Below are 20,585 nucleotides of genomic sequence, written 5' to 3' on the forward strand. Positions count from 1 at the left end.
GATGCAGGACTCGATCCCAGGACCCCGGGGTCTCGCCCTGAGCCAGAGGCAGATGCTCAGCCACTGAGCCCCCAGGTGCCCTGAAAATTTCCTTCCTTTGAAACGAGAACCACGGCCTGCGGCAAACCGCGCTTCTGGTCACGTGTTTACTTGGTAGACTTGGAAAGCGTCCGTGTCCGTGAGTGTGACTGCCCTTGCTTCCCGGCGGTGGCCACACGGGGCTCGGTTCCTCGGGGTCCGGGTTGTATTTAATATGTGTAATGTGCAGAGAAGCAGGTCAGGGCTTCAGATTAGTGCCCGTCGCAGAACGAGGCCAGCAGCGTCCATCTGGAACGGGCTCGCGTGTCCAGCCCGCGCTCGGCCCACAGCCCCGGCCCGCCCGCGTCTGCTGGTCTCCATTTAATGAGTGACTTTGGATTAAAATGGGAGCCGACCACAGGGCCCGGATCTACATTAAATCTCCACAAAATGAAAATTGCAAAGATTGACTTAGGGCCCTACGTGAGGACGTGTAATCACAGGCTCATCCGTGACGCTCCCTCGGGACAGATGACCGAGCTGCCACGCAGGATTACGGATGCCCCCTGTGCTCCCCACTGACGTCAGGCCCCGCCCCGACCACAGGCCTCAGCTCACATCCTCCAGTTAAACATCCTCCGCGTTTTACTGCATCAAAAAGGTGCAGCAGGAGCAGGCGGGTAGCGGCGGCCCGGGGAGGACGCAGGCTCGTGGGGCCCGAGTGGCCGTGGCTGCCGCCGCCGAGGTCGTGGCTGTAGCGGCTCCCTTGCTGCAAGCGTGTCCTGCGTCCCGACCAGGTTCTCGTTCTATGCTGTCCGCCCCGGGAGGGTCTGGAGGTCCCCGGGCTAACGCCAGCTGACAAGTGGCTTGGCGGGAGCCCAGGGTGCTGGGCTTCCAGAAAGTGGTATCATGTGGCCGTCCCCGCCTGGCGCTGCCTGGGGCCCTCCGTGGCCACGGCTGTCACTTCCCGTGTAATCAGTGCCTACAGGGTGCTCACCGCACCCCGTCCCAGGCCCTCACCGGGAACCACCCCGGGGAGCTCTGACCCCGCCGATCAGACCCGCCCGTAAAGACGAGGGCGGGGGAGCTCATCTCACCCCGAAAAAGTCCCGTTCACATCGCAGAGTGGCGCTGAGATTTAGGGAAACACCTGGCACGGCCTCTCAAAACCTCATGTGTCGAGGTTGGCACCCCATTTACAGATGGTAAGACGGAGGGACCCCGGTGAGGCTCACGTGCCCGCTGGGAAGGGCCGCACACGGGCACTCCTCCCCCGCCCCCAGGTGCTTTGGGAAAGGCAAGACTCCAGGCCCAGAACGCCCATGGGGGGGGGGAAGGCTTCTGGGGAGGGCAGATTCTCCATCTCGACCGCGGTGGCGGCTGCGGGTCCCCACATTCGCAGCGACGTGCGGCACAGCCGGCACATGGCACTGCGTGTAAATACACCCTGATGAGCGTGACTTGAAACAAATCCCGTTACAGGTGACGACGGAGTCTGGAAGCAGGCGGCGCGGGCTGGGGACGTACCTCACGCCGCCCAACTGTGTTCCTCAACCCAGTTAAACGTCGGGCAGATGCAAAGTCTGTCGTCGCACAACACGAAGAGGAAAGCGCCCAGTGTAGGGCTGAGCCTGTACAAGGGCCCCGCACCCCTCCCCCGGAGGCTCTGCAGGCTCCTGGGGGCACCGGGGGCCTCGGGCGAGGTGTCCCCGCGTGTGCTGTCCGAGGCCCGGCCGGTGCAGCCCGCCGACCGCGTGCGGCCAGAGCAGCTGACGAGGAAGCCCGACCAGGGCCTGGGGGAGCACACGGCCCCACCCGGTCCCCAGTGCCTGTGGCTTCGTCACTGTCCCTCCACAGAGGAGGGGCCGCCGCCCTCTGTGGGGCGCACCCCCTGCCCCCGGAACACCTGCTGGAGCCTCGGGCGGCCTCTGACCTTGTTTGTTCGTTTGTAATTATTTTGGAAACATTCTTCCTTCGCCGCCGCCGCAGACGTGGTGGGCGGAGAGCAGGGGGGGCAGTTGAAAGCCGAGGCTTCCCTTTAAAATGACATATTTAGCGGCTCTGCAGCTGTAATGAGGCCGCCTAATGAAGTCAGTATCCTTGAAAGTCCACCCATGTCCCTCATCTGTCAGCAACGCCACCTTCCAACGCGATATTAATTAACCACCGCGTCCCCTGCGGTGCCAGAGAGACGCTCGTCCCCGTAACGGGCAGGTTAGGGGAGGCACGGCTCCTCAAAATTAGGTTATAAACCAGCCTTATTAAGCAAATATTAGAGCAAATTGCCCCGACAACATGCTCATTAGGAGACGCTGATTTCCTGCCCGCACCCCTGTCCCGGCTTCACCCCTCCTAAAATCCGATGGGCGCTGGGCCGGGCGGGGGGCGGCACCCAGGAGAGGCGCGTTCTGGGAGCCCGGCTCGGGCCTCCCCTCAGCCGCACGGCGACGCATTCGGCGGCCCCCGCTCCCCGTAGCTCTTGCGGCGAGGATGTCCCCGACCCAACAGAAGGCACTTCTCTCTTGGGTCCTGCCTGTGGTCTGCGTAGAGCAGCCTCGCCCTACTTCTGGGGCAGCCGCGTGGGCGGCAGGGGGACCCCACCTGAGCCAACCCTGGTTTGCTCCGGGCCACGGTCACCGGCGTGGTGTGGCCTTGTGGCCTTGAAGGGCGTCCCTGGGGAGCCCGAGGAGGTGGGGGGTGGAGAGCAGGGACCTGCCCGCCGGTTTTGTTTATGCTGCTTTACCCTCTGTTACGTTTTCAGAAAGGGTTTGAGGCCCTAACCTCAGCCATCTGCCCAGGAACTTTTTAGGTTTTTTTTTTTTTTTTAATATTTTATTTATTTATTCATGAGACACACACACAGAGAGAGGCAGAGACACAGGCAGAGGGAGAAGCAGGCTCCATGCAGGGAGCCCGATGCGGGACTCGATCCCAGGACCCCGGGGTCACGCCCTGGGCCGAAGGCAGACGCTCAACCGCTGAGCCCCCCAGGTGCCCCTCCAGGGTTTAAAATGGAAAGCCTGTGTCTTGGGACACCCCCAGTCCCAACAAGCAGGCAAGAGGGCACCCTGCTAATCTCACATTCAAGGCCAGGCGGTCTATGGAAAGGCAGGGAGTTGAGGGTGACGGGGGGCGTCGGGAGAAATGGGCCGTGGGTGGGGGCCCAAGGCTGTGTGGGCGTCTGTGTTCCGGCTGCAACCGGGGACCCGGGGACCTGCATGGGAGATGGGAGTGTCCATAGCGTGACACACGCCTGTGAGCTCAGGAGACAGTCCCCGCAGGGGATAACGGAGGCCCCCGCCTGTCCTCACCCCGGGTGACGGGTGACGGCCCGCCACCTCTAACCCCGCATCCGCCTGCACCCTCCAGCCCCGCGGCCTTTGCCTGAGCCAGATGCGGCCAGCACCGCCCGAGGCTGTGACCCGGGTCCTGAGACAGCGGAATACATTTGGAATATTTTAAGGAACGTGTGTGCTCTAGGGGAACAGGGCCGCCCAGAGGGAGGGAAAGAGTTGTAGGCTCTTTGATTTTCCAAAAGCAGCTGCAGGAGAGAATGAGTGAGAGACACACAGACGGACGGACAGACAGAATGGGCTAGGATGTGTATGCTGCGCAGGGAGCCGGGGGCCTGTTCTGTTCCCCAGACCCAGGCCTTTCTGGAAGCAGCCCGTGGACATCCTGGGGCAAAGCTCTCACCCCGTCTGGTACCCCGATATCATAAGGCCGAGGAGCGGGCCGGAAGCTCTGCAGGAGCTCTTCTTGAATGTCCTTGCCGACCCCACAGCCCGCCGGGAGACCCCAGTGTGGACGGACAGCAGTTATTTGTAGCGAAAAGGCTTCTGGTTTATTCTGGAAACCCAGATTCCCGAATATAAAATAAACATCTTCGCAGTGGTCTGTGGTGTCAGAGATGCAGGTGCCGCCTGCAGAGATCTCTGGGTCACCTGAGGGTGCGAAGGCCGCCGGCATCGGGGTGGCCCAGCCTGGTGGGGTTGGCTAGTGATGTGCTCGGAGGGACAAAGCCCTTTCTACCTAAGTCATCTGGCTCAGATGTTTCTCCCGCCAGCAGCCTGGGTGCCGTGGTCCCGCTGGCATCGACTGACTCCCACGTGTGGGGTCTCTGACTCTCCGTCACGCGGCCCCCGAGGGACGAGCTGCGCCCTCAGCAGCTTGCCTGGGCCGCGGCCGGGCTGCCACATGGAGCTGGCTCCGGGAGCCCCGGGCCCACGCGGCGGGACGGATCCTGGACTCGGCCTCAGCTGTGAAAGGAGCTCTGTCGCCGTGCATGAGACTTAGAGACTCTTCCAGGGATTTTGTGACTTCAGGGCCTCGGTGGTTAAAAAGCAGAGAGGCGCGGGGAGGGCCGTGGACACACAGCTCGAGGCCGGGGGGCCAGGCCGCGGAGTGAAATGCGTCCTGTCACATGCCTCGTGGCCATCAGAGAGCGCGCAGGTCCCATCGGGGTCTGGGTTTGTGGCCAATTCCCAGACTGGCTGTGGCCTCATTAGCGCAGCACGCGCGGTCCGCACGGCGCTCCGAGGTGGGGCTCCTGTCAGGCTGAATCAGGGCCCCCGCGAGAGCGGCTGACGGCGGCCTCATGGCTTCAGACAAAGTGGGCTTGGAGGCAAGACCAGGCCGGCCGGGAAGGCTCTCCGCGACTGACGCGCTGGCGAGCCGCTCCTGAGAAACCCCCTAGGATCCTGCTCCTGTCCCAGGTGGCATCGCCGACCCCCATCAGGCTGGCGGTCAGTGGGGCGGGCACCCAGGGGGGTCTGAGCGTCACGGGGGACAAAGGCCACGGGCCCAGCCCATGCACAGCTCTGCTTTGTGTTCCGACGGCTGAGTCTCCTGGGGGTGCAGACGGCAGCCGCCGCTGGGGCCCAGAGATCCTCTGCAGCCTGACCGGCAACAGCCCAGAGACCCCAAGGGGCGCTCGTGGAGCAGAAGCCTCAGTTTACTCAGAGACCCCCTTCCACGCGGGCATCTTCCAAGGGCTACCCCTCCGCGCTACCTCTCCAAATAATCTGGCGTCGTCCTCCTCAGAGGGCCTCACTTAAAAACAGCTTTTATACATTTGTATCAATACATATGCCTCGGGTACTTCAGACTGGGGAAAACCAGCATAAATCATTTTGTAAAACAGGGAAAACAAGGGCACCAAGGAAATTTTGCTAACTCTTTGAGCCCTTTTGCATTTCTGGTAATGTGGGTTTTGCTCCTTCGCAATCAGATTTGCAAATGTGTATTAATTTTCTAATTTTATGGAACTGACTTTTGTTGGGGTATGGAGCATAACGTCCAGGGTTATGATCCAAAAAGGTAATTAATTGTTGGAGAAATGATTTAATACATTGTAAATCCCTCTATTTCCATCCCCTAAAATGGGATGCCAAGAGCGATTATAGACTAAAGACATATCACAGGCGAATTCACATGATAAAATTGCTGTAATCACTCTCTGCTGGATTAACCGGGGCTCCGAAGCCTCCGCCGCTTGGTCGTTCTAATCAGACTTCCCGCAGACGGCCAAGGGCGAGGCAAGGCAAGGACCGTCGGTGCGATTCACACATCCTTTAGGAAAACCGTATTTGTCCCTTATGAGGAGGTGCCTCTTCCTTTCATGTCCCAACCTGCAAGGGAAATAGACACGCATATTTGGCAAAGCAGGTGTCTGCACCGGGGCGCTCAGTAGCTTCGTCCCGAGGATTCTCCTCACGTCCGCACGAAGGAAGAGAAAATCCCAACCCTGGGACGCAACCAACAAAACCAAACAGTCAGGAGCCGGTGCGTCTCGTCCATGAGGGTCTGTGGACGAACTCCTGCGGGCTGGACACCCTGGCACGTCCATGCTCCGGTCCCTGGGGGCAGAGCTAGGTCAGGATGGAGTTCGGGTGCCGCTGCCTATTACTGAAAACCAGGGATGCCGTTTTAGGCGAGTGAATTTCCTAACTGGAGGAAAACAAAGGTCTTCGGGCGTCAGATACCCGGGCACCGTGGTGTCTTACCAAGTCGGTAGACACGTTCCCCTGGAAATACCCAAAGGAGAGAGAGACACATGTCTGTCGTTGGTCACGTTAAAGAAAGGAGGGAAGAGGAGGCTGTGTCTGTCCTGGGATGCTCAATCATTAGCTTAACCTTTTTTTTTTATTTATGATAGTCACAGAGAGAGAGAGAGAGAGGCAGGGACACAGGCAGAGGGAGAAGCAGGCTCCATGCACCAGGAGCCCGACGTGGGACTCGATCCCGGGTCTCCAGGATCGCGCCCCAGGCCAAAGGCAGGCACCAAACCGCTGTGCCACCCAGGGATCCCTCATTAGCTTAACCTTAAGGAACGCCCACTTTGGTTTTCCAATCTGTGTGCCTCCTCTTTCGACTTGGCAAGCTGGGGGTGCCATGGGGAGCGCGGGCGTGCCGGGACCTGCACCGGCCACCAATGCACCAATCCATGAACACAGACAGGGTGCAGGACCTCAGCCAGGCAACCTGCCTCTCCAGCCCGCAGCAAGGGACCCCTGGGGAGCCCCTGGGTTCAGGGAAACCTGCTCTAAGCCCCCACGAGCTGGGCTCCCCAGGCTCATAACCTGAGTTTGAGTGAGCCTTGGTCTCAACGAGCAGCGGCCAGCGTGGCTGAGCCCCCAGCTGTGTGGTTAACCGGGGAAGAAGGCAGGGTTGGCTTCAAGCCAAGCCCCCGTGGCAGTGTCACCACGCTGCTGGTTCCCCCGGTGTGGGCGTGGGTGGCCAGTGCGGGGCTGGGCGGCATTGGACCTGGTGACTCTGTAGATGTACTACCGCCATTTCATGGTAGAAAATGGACATTGGCTTTTCTGGCCACCTGCCCTGGCCTCAGCTAGACTTGGTGAACCGGGCTCCAAAGAGTAACCAGGATGGGGCATTTCCTGTGTGTCTGGCTCTAGAATTTACTCCTTGAACCAGTGGGCGTTTCCTGTTTATCATGAAGGTGAAGGAAACAAAGGCACCTCACATGCTTTGCGACAGGACAGCCTAGAGCTGCAGTGTCCACCGTGGCGGTCACGGGCCATGTGTGGCCACTGACACTTGAAACAGGGCTGGTCTGAATTGAGAAAGGCTCTGAGTACAAGACACACTGGATTTTGAAGAGTTAGTTAAAAAAAAAGGAATGTGAACTATCCCCCCAGTAATTTAAAAATAATGATTATGTGTTGAAAAGATAATATTTTGCATACATTGGGATAAATAAGAGTCATTAAAATTGATTTCATCTATTTACTCTTTTTACGTAGCCACTAGAAAAGCTACAATTTCATGGGTGGCCCGGTCTGTGTGGGACAACCAGGGTTTAAAGGGACATTCCCCCAGCCACATCCAGATGTCCCAGCAAGTCATCTTTCCTTACCCTAAGGTGGATCTAAAAAAAACGAGCATCTAGGAAAAAGGCTGTTTCAAAGGCCACTTATAAGCAAGGCTCTTTCCCACCTCCCTCCTCCCCAGGGCTGGAGAAGTGCCGGCTCCGGGGGTGAGATGCACGAGGAGTGCCGCCGGTTAGATGCCCAGAACCCTGTTGTCCGACGTTTCCAGAGAGGGGTGGGCTTGCTAACGGGCAGACTGCGTCTCTGTACTTGTGCTGGGGGTTCTTAGAATGGGGAGGCCAAGTGACTCGTATTTGATAGAACAGATTGCGACCTTAGGCTTGTTGAAAAGTCAGCCTAATTTCAGGTTGAAAAAAGACTCCACTCCACCCCCGTGAAAGGCAGGCTGATGTTTTGGAGAACAGTAGATCATGCAGATACATGGCTGCGCAACTACAGAAAAAAAAAAAAAAAAAAACCATTTAATGTAATTTTTTGGGAGAACTTATGATTAGTTACGTGGTCCTTTTTTAAAAAAATTGTGGTTTTTCGGGGTGCCTGGATGGCTCAGTCTTTTAAGTGTCTGTCTTTGGCTCAGGTCATGATCCCGGAGCCCCAGGATCGAGCCCATGACCGACTCTCTGCTTATCAGGGAGTTCACCGCTCCCTCTCCCTATGCCCCCCACCTCTCTGCTTATGCTTTCTCTCTCTCCCTCATTCTCTCTCTCAAATAAATGAATAAAATCTATAAAAAAAAATTACAAAAATTTGTGGTTTTTCATCCAAGAGGGGGCAGAGAGATTTTTTTCCTTTACCTTTTTGTTAGTATCTCATATATTTGCTGAGTGGCTGCATACATATCGGCTGTCTGCACCTCAGAGACTCTAGACCCCATGATTTAGAACCATGTGGTTCAGGGGCGCCTGGGGGGCTCAGTGTTTGGGCGCCTGCCCTTGGCTCAGGTCGTGATGCCGGGGTCCTGGGATAGAGTCCCATATCGGGCTCCCCATGGGGAGCCTGCTTCTGTCTCTGCCTCTCTCTCTCTGTTTCTCATGAGTTAAAAAAAAAAAAGCATGTGGTCCAAGTTAACACAATTATCTGAAAATTGAAACTGAATTCAGTCACAAATGAACATATTTAATTTAATATTAAAATTTAATCCTATTATTTTAAAAAATAACTTGAAATCATAACTTCACGCTGAATAGAAACGATGTACTAAACACAGCTGGTTTCAACCAGAATAAGCAACTCTGTTTCAGATTATGACAAGTAATTTATAAAGTTGATTTAGGATCACTTTGAAATGACCCTGGCAGTAAATGAAGTTGGAATTGCCAGTTGTCCTGCCTTCCGTTACCTGAAAGGGATTCGAGGCATAGCTTCTGGCGCTCAGCTTTGTGAATGTGCAAAACTGATAAAGTAGTGCGTTTGGGAGAAAAGGACAGTGAAGAAATAAATATGGAAATTAGCAAAAACCAGTATTAAGCATATGTCTTTATGAATAAGACTTAATCACACACTTCATTTTGCAAATACAAAAGGGCCTTTTGAAATGTATTAATTAAAGTTAAATGCTTTAGACAGGCCGCTTTGTAGGGCGGAGGTCCTCTCCTCATTAGCATAGCGTTAACGACAGCCGAGGAAATTGGGTTAATAAAGCTGGATATTGCAGCAGTGCGGCTGGGGTGCAAATGGGCGCGGACAGCCTGGTCCCCAGGGTGGCCAGCCGGCGGCGCAGAGTGCGGGGACGCCTATGGTGGCAGAGATCTGCGCTGTGCACCCACATCAAAGAGACAGCCCGGGACACCAAGAGACAAACCCATCACCTTTCCGGGGGTCAGGAAGCAGCTCCTCCCACCGGCTACTCACCCGTGGCCTGGCCGTCTCCCCTGGAAACGCGCTGGGGTTGGTGTGGAGGTCACCGGGGTAGATGGGGCCCTTCCGGGACACTGCAGGCCAAGTGGGGCCCTGGGCAGCGAGGACCCTCCTCCAGACAGCAGCCTGGAAGCGGAGGGCGCGAGGCGGGTCTCCTTCCAACTCCACGAGGGCCACACCCCGCAGGGACTTCCCGGCGGGAGAGGTGGTGGCCGGGGAGTCCAGGGATTCTTTAGGGGACAGATTCTGCAGACCCGGAGGCAGCTAGGGATGGCGTCCACTCACCTCTAGAGGTTCGTTCAGGCCGCTGGGCAGACAACAAAACAACAGAACACACTGACTTCAAAGAGCCCCAAAGCTACTGCCCAGGGTCACCGGTGCCCGCCGCAGTCCAGCTCCTCTGTGCGGGACAGTTGCAGCCCGGGTCGGGGCGCATCGGGTGCTCAGCTGCAGGGGCGCTGAGGTCCTGGCGCCTCGGAGGCCGGGGTCCGGGTCTGGGGTGTGGGGTCCAGGCAGCGGGAAAACAGCCACCAGGAGCGGCCCGCAGTTTGGTGAGAGCGGAGAGCGGAGAGCGAGAGCCGAGAGCGGGCGGAGGACGCGCCCCCCGCGAGGGCCCGGAGCCGCCGAGCCGGGCAAGCCGCTCTGTCCCTGGCCCGGCGACAGCCCCGCGAGGCCACCGCCCGGGTCGCAGCGGACCGGCTCCCGCCCTAGTCCTGGTTCTCTTTTTCAGCGTGAGGGACGGTGCTCGGACAAGCAGGGCTTGTCAGCCTGTCCCGACCCCGGCTTGACGCGGGACGTGGGGAGGTTGCCCGGGGATGCGCTGCGGGCTCGGCGGCTCCATCCGGTGCCCAGACGTGGTTTGCGCGGCGGGGCGCCCTGGGCCCCAGGTCCGGGGCCTCTCCCGGCGCGCGCGGCGGAGTCGGGGCGGGGCGGCGCGGTCCGGTCCGGTCCGGGGCGGGGGGCAGGTGAAATGCAGGACGCGAGCGGGAGGGGGCGGCCGGGCCCTCAGGGCTTCTCGTTACAGTGTTTGCAAAGCGCGGAGGGCGTCCCGGAGAAGGCGGTGCACTTGTCGGGGCAGGGCAGCGGGGCGCCCGCCGAGAAGGGGTACACGGCGGCCTGGCCGAAGGGCGGCAGGGGCGCAGCGGCCACCGGCGCCGCCAGGCCCTGGCCCTGGTTCAGGTAAGCCACGAGGCGCCGCATCTCGTCCAGGGCCTGCGCCTGCATGAGGATGTAGTTCTTGGCGAGCAGCAGCGTGGCGATCTTGGAGAGCTTGCGCACCGACGGGCTGTGCGCGTAGGGGATGACGGCCCGCAGCCCGTCCAGCGCGTCGTTCAGGTCGTGCATCCGCCGCCGCTCGCGCGCGTTGATGCTCAGCCGCAGCGAGCGCTGCTCCCGGGGCCGCCGCCGCGCCTCCCCCGCGCCCCCCGCGCCGCCCGCGCCCCCCGCGCCCCGCCGCCGCCGCCGCCGCCGCCGCTCGAAGGCGTCGTCGTCGTCGCCGCTCTGCTCGCCGCTGCTCTCGGCCGCGCCCTGGGGCGCCGCGCCCGCGGGGAGCTCGCCGCCCGGGCCGCCCTCGGGCCCCCGCGCCGCCCCGTAGGCCAGGCCGCCCGTCGCCACCGCGTAGCCGCGGCCCAGCGCCAGGTACGCGTCCCCCGACAGCGCCTTGAGCTCTGCCATGGCGCCTCCCGCCCGCGCCCGGCCTGGCCGCCCCTCCGAGCCTCTCCGCGAGGCCCTCCCCGGCGCCTCCGCGCGCCCTCCGCCCCCCGCGCCCCCCGCGCCCCGCGCCCCCCGCGCCCTCCGCCCCCCACCCTCGCTGCGCGTGCAGGGCCGGCCGGGCTCCGGCTCCCACTCGCTCCGCCGCAGTTTTAAGGAGCGGGGGGCGCCCGCGGGGACTCGGCGGCCATCCAATCAGAAGGGACCTGGTGACGGCCTCTTCTGGAGCCCGGGCCGCGCCGGGGGACAGACCGACGGCCAGGGTGGGGAGGTGGGGAGGCCGTGGGGTGGAGGGCGCTGGCCGTCTGGGTGGCGCCCGCTTCCCCTGCTCCCCCACGCCCCGGGTTGCCACCGCAGAGCGCCCGACCTCACCAGGGCACCTGCCCAGTCCGTCTCGTGTTTGTCCCTCCGTCCCTCCGTCCCTCCGCCAGGAGCCCGCCCCGCACGGGGCTGGAGCAGAGCACGCAGCACAACCTGAGACACCCGCCTCGCTCCCCGGAGCACTCGCACCTGCCTGGGGCCCCTGCGGGGTGGGGGTCTCCGTGTGCAGCCCCAGGTGGGTGCCCTCTCCGCCGAAGCCCCACGAGGCTGCCAGCTGCTGGCTCTGGCCACCAGCCCTGTGGCTCCAGGCCTGGAGGCGCCAGCGAGGATCTCTCTGGGCTTCCAGTCCCCACTGCGCTCTCCCAGGAGACCTGCGTCCTGAGGGTGTTTCCAGCTCCCGCAAGTCCTAGTGTGTAAGGCGGGGACTGGAGTGTGGTTCTCTGTTAGAACAAACCTCTGGTTCCAGTGTCCCGGTGTTTCATGTAAGGAGGGAATCTTCTGGTTTTGTCCTCACCAGGGCATGGCCTCCATGGTGGGGTGTGGGAGGATGGCCAGTGAGAGACCAGGGGCAGGGGGGGTCATTAGTCTGACCTGTGTCCCCCCTCCACACACACGCACCAGGGACATCGCGGTGGCCTCCCCAGGTGGGTGTTAGACCAGCACCTGTGGGGATGGCGGCCGAGGTGCCTGGTGTGGGAATCTGCAGGTCTCCCAGCAGCCTGCAATGGGGCGGGGGCCGTGCCGATCCCTGGGCGCAGCTTCCCCAGTGCGAGGCGGCCGTCCAGTGGGAAGTGTTCCAGGGGCCGAGGGAAGGGGTTGGGGATTACTGCCAGCCGCGTGTGAGGGCTTGAGAGGGGTGGAGTGACCCTGGAGTTTCTGACACGGTTGAAGAACAGGGGAGGGCTTCGTGCTCCCCGCCCAAGTCCCCGTTTGGAGCGTTCACCGGGGGAACGGCCCCGGGAGCGTCACTGGCTAACTGTTCCCCGTGTTCTTGGACTGAACGCTACACAAGCCGTGAGTGCACAGTGGCTTCCAGAGTTTCTCCTGGAGACCCCAGAGGTGCTGCTGGGGTGAAGGCCGGGACCCCAGACCTTCCGCCAGGTGAGGGGCTGCCTGGAGGCCTGGGAGCCACTGAGGATGCTGGCTGGCCACTCGGTCCAGAGACGGGGCTCACCCTGGCCTCCAGCACGAGACCTTGGCGAAGTGGCTTCACATCTGTGCCGTCCGGTTCCTTCAGAGCGAGAGAACAGAGATGGTCCATGTTTTGTTGGGTGCTCAGGGAGGGTGAGCAGGTGCTGTGTGCTTTTGTGGAGCGAATGGCCTAGAGCCATTTGCTCTCTGGAAGGTTCTGGAAATCCAGCAATGCCTAGGATCCTGGCTCTCAGGGGCTCCTATGCTGTGTGCAGGTATTTGAGGCCACATAGAGGTAAGTAGTCACCGAGAACCTCAGAGCCCCCTTGCTCCGGGCCCTGCGAGGAGTGGAGAGGACCTGCATGCCGGCTAACGCCTCTGCCTGCGCTGGGGCCCCGTGTTTGCCCTGGCTGTGCATTCAGGAGGGCAGGGCTCACCCACCAGTGCGTCCGGGCCCAGAACAAACGTGGGTGGCAAGGGTTGGCAAGGAGGAGAAGGGTCTGGGCTGAGGCCAGGCACAGGCGGGCACTGGGGACAGCCTGGTGTGGACAGGAGGCCATGGCGTTTATGGTCTGAAGGGTTAGGGGCTGGGCCGGGGGGCATATAGGCCGTCAGAAGGGGCACAGCATGCTGGAGGACAGCCGCAGGGGCCAGCGTGGGGACAGGGACTCCAGGGTCGGGGCACCGGCCATGCCAGGGAGTTTGAACTCAGGTCAAAGGGTAGCACCGGTCACTGAACGTGCTCAGGGCAGCGTGCTCAACAGAACACTGTGGTCTCGGGGCTCGGGGGGCACTTCCCCCTGGGGGCCCCCCAGGCCTAGCAGAGCAGCCAGGGGGTGACAGGGGACGCGGAGAGAGCTGGGCCAACTCCACAGACACCCTGAGGCCATGGGAGCATCGGATGGTGTCCTGCCGGGGGACTCAGGGTGGAGGCTGTGGGATTGGGGGGATGGTGCCCAGCGTGGGGCATGTCGGTAGAACAGGAAACTAAGCACAGGGGGGCGAGGTGGGCTTCCAGAACCTGGCCTGGATGTATGCGTGTGATGGGGAGCCCCTCAGCCCCAAGAGGAGTGAAGTCTTACATCTGCCACCCCGGGGGTGACCTAGGGAGCATTAGGCTAAGTGAAATAAGTCAGAGAAGGACAAAAGCCGTATGATCACCGCCCAGTGGACCTGTAGACACAAGCAAGGAAAGGGGGGAGGCAAACCAAGAAACAGCCGCCTAGCTCTGGGGTGCACTGCTGGCCCGGGGGGGAGGGGGGCAGCAGGCGATGGGGTGAGGCGCGCACCGGGGTGAGCACCGGGTGATTACGACACAAGCTTTAAAAAGTAAAAGATTGAACCCTGAGAACTGAACCCAGCGTCCCAGACACGGTCGCAGGTGGCATCGCCGCGGAGATTAAGGTCGCGCCTGCGTCTGTTGCAGCTGCGGCCGCGGTCGTGGGCCGGGCGGGCGCTGGGGAGGCGGAAAGCTCAGGCCAAGGCCCCTCAGCGGCTCCCAGGAGGACTGGAGGCCGGGTGGGCCCACGTGTGGGTGCGGGCGGGAGGCAGCCTTGGGGAGGCCCCTCCTCGGAGGGAACAGCCCCGGATCCCGCAAAGCGCAGACACAGGCTGGTTTTTGGTCAGCGGCCGCCACCTGCTGGCCGCCCGGGAGGCTGCGCTCCGCCTGCGGGTGGGCTGCTGGGGAGCTGGGGCCTGCTGCAAGGGGCGCCCTGGGCCGGCCGCGGGGCTCCCGGTGGGGTGCGGGGCTCCCGGTGGGGCGCCACAGGCTGGTTCCCTGGCTGCATGGAGTGGAGAGGGCGGTCGTGGCGCTCACCGAATTCGCCGTCCTGGGGCCCGACGCTGCCCCCGGTGTTCAGGGCAGGCGGCCTGCTCTCCGCTGCGGGTCCTTCACCCCGGGCGGGAGCAGGGGCAGTGCAAGCTGAGGCCGCCAGCGCCGACTGCGGGGTGCCAGGGAGCTGCGCAGCCCCTGGGCCTGTGCCCGCCTGGGTGGAGGGGATCGTGTTTGTGCCCCAAGGCCGTTCTGAGCCAGTGGTGCCCCCGCCCCCGCTGGCCGTGGGGTCCAGTGCCGGGCCCTGCAGGCGGCGCCCCCATGCAGCAAGCTGTCTGGCCTGGCCAGCCAGATGCCAGCCCTCCAGCGGGTGGGTCTCGGGGTGGGGGCCAGCGGGGTGCAGTCACCTGGGGCGCAGGCCTGGGGGGCCGGGTGGGGGGAGAGGAGGACAGTTCTGCGGTCCACAGAGGTCGCGCCGAGTGGCCTTGGGGGAGCCGCCCTTCCTCGCCGGCAAACCCGAGGGGCGTGGGGACAGGACGAGGAGGACGGACAGGCCACAGGTGCCGCAGGCACACCTGCTCTGGGCGATTCCCAGGCTGGGGTTGAGGACTCCACCCAACGTTCCCGTGTCCTCGCGCGGGGACTCGTTGTCACTCTGTCACCCACTGCGCTTTGTGTCTCGTCAAGCATCGCTGAGGAGCAGCCTGTCGTACGCAAGAAGCTGGAGGCCGCGGAGGCCACGCGGTTTGCACACAGACGCTCCCTGAAAGGTGCCTGACGGGGCTTATTTCAATCCTCTGCATCTTCTGCGTCCCTTCTTGCTTTCGGGCCGTGATTCTTCCCTGTGCTGTTTCCCCGGCGCGGGAGGTGACGGGCTTGCCACGCCTGCTGTTGGCTGGGCGGCTCCTCGGGGCGGGGTCCCCGGGGCACACGGGAGGAGGCCTGGTGGTGCAGGTGGCACTCTGCCCCCCACCCCCGCGTTTGCGGCCGCTGCTGATGCACCGAGTGCCGGTAGCTCATTTTAGGGCGACACTCGTCTCCATGTACCTCTTGCCAAGCGCCTCAGGGCCCCGGGGTCGGTGCTGCAGTGACCGCAGCGAGGCTGGGCGTCTGCCCCCCTCTGCTCAGGGTCCCTGCGCTGTCCTTGGGGAGGGTGGAGGGTCTGGTCCCGATCTGCTCACGGGAAGCTCTTCCTGGTCCGGGTGTTGTGAGAAAACTCACAAAACTACCACTTAGTGTATTTTTACGGCACCGGACAGTTCACAAAGCACCCCCGTCGCCCCCCTCTCGCCGTCCCCGCAGGCGGAGGGTCCGGGCGACCAGGACGCGTCTTGGGGGCAGGTGCGGCTTGCATCGGCTCGAGCCTGTCTCCGCCCAGCTGCCAACCTGGGGGTAAGCAGAGGAGTCGGTGAGGAAGCTGGGGAGGGTCTTGGCCTGAGCCCTTCCTTCTGTCCTCCCTCTTCTCCGTTCCTGGCTTGGCTCATCTCTCTCCACGTAAAATGCCCAGCTGCGCCGCTCACTTGCTGCTCAGGGGCCCTGGGGGCCTTTTGCACCTGCCCACCCCCTGCCGCAAGCCTCGACCCAACATCACCCCCCAGCGCCCACGGGGGTTGCTGTACCACGGCTGGGGAGGTGTGACCTGGGATGGGTCTAGTTTCAGTGCTTTGGCTTTAGACATCGGCCCACTTCCAACACCCCTGCCCATCCCATAGGACTGAATGCACCTCCTCCTCCAGGAAGCCTTCCTGACATCCCACCCCCTACCCCCCGCTTGGACAAGAAACCCCTCTGTTGTGCTTTATTGGGATCAATGAGCTTGGCCGGAGACTCCTGACATTCAGTCAGGGCTCGTTGTTGTCCCTCTGAGAACACAATCTGCGCCCTTCACGTTTAGATACAGAGCCTCCAAATTTCTTTGAAGCAGTGACTGATTTCTTCCTAGGGAAGCAGTCTTTTTTTTTTAATTTTTAAAAGATTTATTTAAAGATTTTATTTATTCATGAGAATACACAGAGAGGAGAGAGAGGGGCAGAGACACAGGCAGAGGGAGAAGCAGGCTCCATGCAGGGGGGCCGACGCAGGACTCGATCCCAGGTCTCCAGGATCACGCCCTGGGCTGAAGGTGGCGCTAAACCCCTAAGCCACCTGGGCTGCCCGGGAAGCAGTTTTAAATTTTGTGATTTGTTTTTTTTTTAACCTCGGGCGAAATATTCACTTACATGAATGCCTTTTTGGTTTCCCCTTTCTTTCTGATTTCTTATTTTGGCACATTGTGGTCAGCGAAGGCGGCTCACACACACGATGGGAATTTGATTGGACCCAGTTGGAATCGTATATACGTATAGATATATAACCTGTGTTTACCTCAATTCAGTCAAGGGTATGTATTGTGTCATTCAAATCCGTCGTGTTCTTATTTTTTGTGTTTAGTTGCTGCTGAGCTGTGACAGTCTCACTGTGTACCTGGACTAGGTCACACGGTGACAACCACCCGTAAAGCCATTCCGCTGGGGGCTTAGGATTGCTCTGAAAACTTTGCTCCCTAATGACATGAACATGATTACTTATTTTCTTCTCTTTTTTCTTTTTAAAGACTTATTTATTTATTCATGAGACAGAGAGAGAGAGGCAGAGACAGGCAGAGGGAGAAGCAGGCTCCCAGCGGGGAGCCTGATGCGGGACTCCATCCCAGGACCCCCGGGGATCATGACCTGAGCCGAAGGCTGGTGCTAAACCGCTGAGCCACCGAGGAGTCCCCAAATGTCTGATTTTTGCAAAATTTGTAAGGTTTTTTTTTTTGTTTTTTTTTTTTTGTTTTTTTTTTTTTTTTGGTGAAAGCATGATCATTCCTTAGTTGTGGCGTGTGGTGTTTTATATAAGTTAATTTGGTCAGATTCACTGATTGTATCATTCAAGAGGTCTACATGGCTGCAAGTCTGTCTGTTTCTTCTGTTAGCGGTCGGTAGTTATGAATGAAATTGCCGCAGACCTCGCTGAGCCGATGGCACAGAAATACAAAGGATCGTGAGAGGCTGCTTGAGCAGTTGTACACCAGGTTGCACAGCCTGAAGGAACGGGTAAGTTCCTAGGAACACACAACCTACCAAGACTGAGTCATGAAGACATAGAAAGTCTGACCAGACAAATCACTATAAGGAGGTTGATTCCATTAACTATGAACCTCCCAACAAAGAAAAGCCCAGGACTAGATGGCTTCGCGGGTAGATTCTATCAGATGTTTAAAAAATAACACCGACCCTTCTCAAAATCTTCCAAAAAACAGAAGAGGAAGGAATGCTTCAAAACTAATTTTATGAGTCCAGCACTACCTGCATACCAGGTGAGGACACCACAGGAGAAGAAAATACAGGCCAATATCCCTGATGAAAAATAAATAAAAGTCATTCAAACCAGAAAGGGGTAAGTAAGGGCATCTGGGGGGCTCAGCGGTTGAGCATCTGCCTTGGGCTCAGGACGTGACCCCGGGGTCCTGCAGGTGCCTGCATGGAGCCTGCTTCTCCCTCTGCCTGTGTCTCTGCCTCTCTCTCTCTCTGTGTCTCTCATGAATAAGTAAATAAATCTTTTTTAAAAAAAAGGAAAGGGATAAGTAAAACTGCCTCTAGAAGATGACACGATATTGCCTAGAGACCTTCCGTGACTTATGATGGTGTCACATCCTGATAAATCTGTCGTAAATTGAAAGTATCACGAGGAGAAAAATGCATTCAATACCCTTCACCTACCAAACATCCCATCTTAGCCTGGCTGACCTAAACGTGCTCGGCACACGACGTGAGCCTACGGTTCTGCAGAATCATCCAACTCAAAGCCTATTTTATAATAAAGTGCTGAGTATCTGATTTACTGCATACTGCGTGGAAAGTGAAAAACAGAATAGTTGGCTGAGTGCAGAATGATTGCTGACCTTCCTGGACACGAGGCTGCCTGGGAGCTGCCCACCATCGTAAGGTAGGATCGGACCGCGTAGCGTTAGCTGGGGGAAAGATCAAAAATCAAACTAGGGTTCCTACTGAGTGTGTATTACCCTCACACCATTGCAAAGTCAAATAATCGTACGCCAAACCATCATAAGTAGGGGACTCTCTGTATAGAAAATCCTAAAGACGCCACTGAAAAACTGAAGTAAAATAATTCAGCAAAGTTGCAGGATACGAAATTAATACACAAGAGTCATTTGTGTTTATTTTCTAAAAAGATTTATTTATTTTAGAGAAAGAGAGAGAGAATACACAATTGGGGAGGGGCAGAAGGAGAGAGAGAGAATCTCGAGCAGACTCCCTCCTGAGCACGGAGCTCACCTCGGGGTTTGATCTCACGACCCTGAGATCGTGACTCTAAGATCATGACCTCGGATGAAGCCAAGAATCAGACAGTTAACCAACTGAGCCACCCAGGCACCCTCAAAATCAGTTGTTTTATAGGCTAACAACAAACCATTGGAAAGAGGGATTAAGAAAATAATCCCATTTAGAGTTGCATCAAAAAAAAATAAATAAAATTGCATCAAAAAGAATGAAATATGTAGGAATAAATTTAACCAAGGAGCTGACACACCTGTACTCTGAAAACTGTAACATTGATGAAAAGACATGAAAAAGACACAAATAAATGGAAAGATACTCTGTGCTCATAGATTGGACTTTAATATTGTTAAAATGTCCATACTGTCCAAGGTCATCTAAAGATTCAATGCAATTTTCCAATTCAACGCGAGATTCCAATGGCATTTTTTTTACAGAAATAGAAAAAAAAATCCTAAAATCCATATGGAGCCACAAAATATCCTGAAAGGCCAAGGCAGTGTTGAGAAAGCAGAATAAAGCTGAAGGCATCATTCCTCCTCCTTCCAAACTGTGTTTCAAAGCTGTAGTCGTCAAAACAGTGTGGTCCTGGCAGAAAAATAGACCAGAGGAAAAGAATAGAGATCCCAGAAATAAACCCACACATATATGGCCGATTAATTTATAACAAAGGAGCCAAGACTATTCAGTGAGGAAAGGATGGTCTCTTTAACAGATAGTGTTGATAAATCTGGACAGCCTTGTGCAAAAATTGGGCCTCTTTCTTACACCATCCATAAAAATCACCGCAAAATGGATTAAAGACTTGAAAAAAGACGTGAAAACATGGAACTCCTTGAAAAAAAACACAGATAGTAAGCTCCCTGACATTGGTTTTGGTGATGAGTTTTTTGGATTTGACACCGAAAACAAAGGCAAAAAGAAACTACTGGGACTACATCAAACTAAAAAGCTTCTGCCCAGCGAAGGAAACCATCCACAAAATAAAAGGGCGACCTACAGAATGGGAGAAACTGCAAATTCTATGTATGATAAGGAGGTGATATCCAAACTATATAAAGAACTCATACAACTCAATGGCAAAAAACACAATTTGATTAAAAATGGACAGAACCCTGGCCTCGGGCTCTGGAGGAAGTAGGAGTTGGCCGGTGTTCCCCACTGCTGCTGTCAGACCATCTGCTCTGGGGCCCAAGGAAGGCCGTGGGTCCAGCTGTCCTGTCCCTGGCTTTGATCAGCCGCTCTCAGGCTGCCTGGGGTTGGCAGGGAGGGCGGCAGGGAGGGCCGTGAGCACCCGACGGCCGAGCCGCTGTGGGAGTCCTGGCGGCAGAGTCTGGAGTCTGGAAGTGAGATCAGAGGCCGCCCGGCCCCAGGCTTCTCCCCTTGGCGGAGGCGTCTCGGTTGCTGACGTGGGACGATGTGGAAATGCCACTCGGGCTCCCCGACTGCTCCCTGGCTTCACCGGGGGCACAAGGAAGTGGGGTCCTGAAGTTTCTCCCAATTTCTTATCTTTTCTTTGGGGCAGGGTGTGTGCCGGCCCACCCGTGAGGGCCGAGCGGCTCCTGGAGCTGGGGGTGTCCAGGCCAGCTCTGGGGTCCTGGGTCAGCCACGTGGGGGTGCAGACAGACCTTGGCTCTGTCTTCCTGCTGCTCGAGTGGCTGCTTGGAGTCACCCCTTCCTTTGCTCCAGCCACTGGCCTCTGTGCTCCTCCCCTGCGTGCGTTGGGGGTCCGCGTCACTTCTGTGGGGGGTGCTTCTGCCTCTGCTGCCTCCCCGCCTCTGGGCTCTGGGCACCTTGTCCTGCAGGGAGGGTCCCGTGGAGGGTGCCCGGCGCCTGCCCACGCCGAGGCCCCGGGTGTCGCTGGCCCTTCCTGGAACTCCCGACCCGACCCAGCCCAGGGCACGTGGGGCAGACAAGCCCCTGGACACGACCAGCCATAGCGGGGGTTGTTTTAAGCCGGGTGCGGGGTGGCCTGTCACCCAGCAGCAGGTAACCCAGACGGCCTCCCGCTGCTGTGTGGGGTCCCCACGTTTATTCTCCCCCAGATGATGAGGGGATCCTGGTGAAGCACATCAGGCGAGTCCCCGCCCTGGTCCCCTTCCTCAA

The 20,585-nt window shown here is 58.7% G+C and overlaps 1 protein-coding gene across 1 annotated transcript; it reads right to left on the minus strand.

Annotated features, from left to right (window-relative positions):
• Positions 1-8,979: 8,979 nt before the first annotated feature.
• BHLHE23 (basic helix-loop-helix family member e23) lies at positions 8,980-15,835 on the minus strand. The gene is made up of 6 exons (XM_072799740.1): positions 15,719-15,835; positions 15,422-15,543; positions 13,758-13,842; positions 12,824-12,925; positions 12,348-12,486; positions 8,980-10,903 (listed from the first exon to the last, which is right to left on the minus strand). Exons 1-6 carry the CDS (start codon positions 15,833-15,835, stop codon positions 10,230-10,232), a joined length of 1,239 nt encoding a protein of 412 aa, XP_072655841.1. The 3' UTR covers positions 8,980-10,229.
• Between the last annotated feature and the right edge of the window lie 4,750 nt (positions 15,836-20,585).

Source organism: Canis lupus, chromosome 26, assembly GCF_048164855.1.
Source record: "Canis lupus baileyi chromosome 26, mCanLup2.hap1, whole genome shotgun sequence".
NCBI classification, from domain to species: domain Eukaryota; kingdom Metazoa; phylum Chordata; class Mammalia; order Carnivora; family Canidae; genus Canis; species Canis lupus.

Coding starts and splice junctions, on each gene's coding strand:
- BHLHE23 (XM_072799740.1), bottom strand. CDS start 15,835: ATGTCTAAAGCCAAAGCACTGAAACTAGACCCATCCCAGGTCACACCT. Junction 12,926..13,757: donor GCGATGCCACCTGCGACCGT/GTCTGGGACGCT, acceptor TGTCCACACCAG/GCTGTCCCCAGTGCCCGCCT. Junction 10,904..12,347: donor CAGCCCCTCACCTGGCGGAA/GGTCTGGGGTCC, acceptor CGCGGGCGGGAG/GCGCCATGGCAGAGCTCAAG.